Consider the following 2,713-nt stretch of genomic DNA (forward strand, 5'->3'; position numbering starts at 1 on the left):
AAAAAAGGAAAGAAAATATGTAAAGTAAAACAATAGTCTTCCTTCATTTTGTTAGGTTTTTCTAATAAGTTAAATTCTTATTCAACACTTCCTCTTAATCAAAACTAATTTTTGGTTTCTTTGGTAATAGGTACAAATTACTTTATTCCACATCTGTCACTTGTATTCCATCACTTTCCATAACATATACCATCGAGCCCACAGCTTTCTCTGAAAGAGAGTCTGTGCCAGTCCCTTTAATTCTTATAAAGTTTTCTTGGTTTATGTCTTCTAATCTTACTTTCTTGGTGTTTTGAAATAATTGAGTAACTGGTTCCAACTCGCTTTTCTCAGACCTTTGAATCACATGATTGTTTCCTTTTGAATCCGTAGGCATGTTAGAAACCTGAGTAGCAGATTTACTAAGTGAATATCCCATTGGGATAGCTGAACGAATATCGAGGTATTTTGCAAATGTCTTTTTTTAAGTAGTGGAAATCCTTCTTCAACTTGATTACTGAAAAAAAAATACAGGTAACAAGTGAATACAGCAGAAATTTCAACTAACTTCATGGCAGCATTTATATGAGTGAAATATCATTGAGATGCAAAAAAATATAAAGTAAAATTGCCTTCCACCTTTCAGCATTTACATTTTCTTTGCAGAAAAGTTTGCAGGTTCTATAGAAACCTTGAAAGTTTTTTCTAAATGGAATTTGCCCTGTTTTAGGTTTCATTACTTTTCAGAAAATAATAGAACTTCTCTCAGTCTTTTTTATCACTCTTGCTAGAAAAACCTTTTAATTCATTATTAATGGGTTAAAAAGAAGTAACTACTAAAGGCCAAGAACTCTGCAACATGCTCTGCAAAAAATAAAGATGTCCAATAAAGATACAGTACTTGTTATTAAGGGTGCCCAATCTGTTAAGGGAGATGAGCATGCAGCACAGAAGGAGGCCTTGGAAAGGTTCCCAAAGGAGGGATGCCTAGGTCAGGGTTGCTCTCTGAAATATGGACAGAAATTTTCTAGGCAGAGTTCACCAGAATGATAGGGACAGGCTCCCTGCAGTGCTTATTGGAGAATAATGTTCTACTAAAGATGTTCTACCATCTGACATCAGGAGCAGATTCTACCACTATAAATGAAAGCACTTGCCTACCTTTTAGAATGTATTAATTCTTTAATATTTAGCTACTGGTATTTTTTTTTTATTTTGAGATAATGAGTCTCATCTTGTCACACTTGGAAGTGTGCCGTGGTGTCATAGCTCACAGCAACCTCAAACCTTTAGGCTCAAGCAATCCTCTTGCCTCAGCCTCCCAAGTAGCTGGGAATACAGGTGCCAACCACAATGCCCTGCCCCATTTTTAGAGATGGGGTCTTACTCTTGCTCAGGATGGTCTCAAACTCCTGAGCTCAAGCCATCCACCTGCCTCAGCCTCCCAAAGTACTAGGATTACAGGAGTGACCCACCATGCCCAGCCTTAAGCTAAATTTTTGAAAGATCTCTCATGAAATTCTAAAATGTAGGTATATGTAGTACCGCTTAGATTTGGAACTTGAAAATGAATGTTTCTTCTTAAATTGTCTTTGAATTAATAAAATAGAGTTTATTCTGTTCTTTGGTTTTCTCCTCTTTAATTATAAAGGAAACATTCCTGTCAAAAATGCATAACTTGAATCTAATCATGAGGAAAAATCAAATCCAAATTGGGAGATATTCTGTAAAACAAATAACACTAAGTCCTCTGTAAGTTAACTACACAAAGGACTGTAACAAACTGGCCAACATGGCTTGGCTCCCATAGGTCAGTGGTTAGGGCGCCAGCCACATACATTGAGGCTGATGGGTTCAAACCCAGCCCGGGCCTGATAAACAACAATGACAACAACAACAAAATAGCCAGGCATTGTAGTGGGCGCCTGTAGTCCCAGCTACTTGGGAGACTGAGGCAAGAGAATTGCTTAAGCCCAAGAGTTGGAGGTTGCTGTGAGCTGTGACACCACGGTACTCTACAAGGGTGACATAGTGAGACTCAGTCTCAAAAAACAAACAACAAACTGGCCAACATACAGAGATGGTCAACATAAAGAACTAGGCCTACTGTACTGATATGTATATATGGTGTGTGTGTAGTTTATTAAAATTGGGTCAACTTGAGGTGGTCAGTGTAGGGAAGTGGTTGACTATGAAGGTTCTGCTGTAATTTGTACTTACAAATGTCAGTATCATGAAAATCTTCAGATTAAAGAAGGCTAAAGATACATGATTTCCAAATGCAGTGAATGATCTTGAATGGGGGGTGAGAGGAGATATGCCACAAATATTATTACTTGGACAGTTGGAAAATTTGGAGATAAATGGTTAATTAGATAATGATACTGCATCAATGTCAGATCCCATGGATGTGATCATTGTATTGTGGTTATTTAAGTGAATGTCCTTGTTCTTAGGAAAGATGCTAAAATAGGTATGAAGGATGTTATCTGCAACTTGCTCTCAAATTGTTCAGCAATGGATAGATAAATGCAGAGAGAAAGTAAAATATGCAAAATGTTAAGAGTTACTGAATCTAGGAGGTAGAGGATAAAAATTGCTTAGTGTAAGTGTTACACTTATGTAGATTTACAACTTTTTCAAAATGAAAAATTGGAAAAAAAATTTAGAAAACACTAACGAAACTATAAAACAATATATGGGCAGGCGGCACCTGTGGCTCAAAGGAGTAGGG

The 2,713-nt window shown here is 36.9% G+C and overlaps 1 protein-coding gene across 1 annotated transcript; it reads right to left on the bottom strand.

Moving 5' to 3' along the window:
• Positions 1 to 142: 142 nt before the first annotated feature.
• CUNH2orf15 (chromosome unknown C2orf15 homolog) lies at positions 143 to 552 on the bottom strand. The gene is given in 2 exon segments (XM_023515787.1): positions 143 to 463; positions 466 to 552. Coding segments are annotated over 2 exon segments (408 nt in total).
• Positions 553 to 2,713: the final 2,161 nt, after the last annotated feature.

Source organism: Otolemur garnettii, unplaced genomic scaffold (genome assembly GCF_000181295.1).
Source record: "Otolemur garnettii isolate 467f Iridium unplaced genomic scaffold, OtoGar3 scaffold00079, whole genome shotgun sequence".
NCBI lineage: Eukaryota > Metazoa > Chordata > Mammalia > Primates > Galagidae > Otolemur > Otolemur garnettii.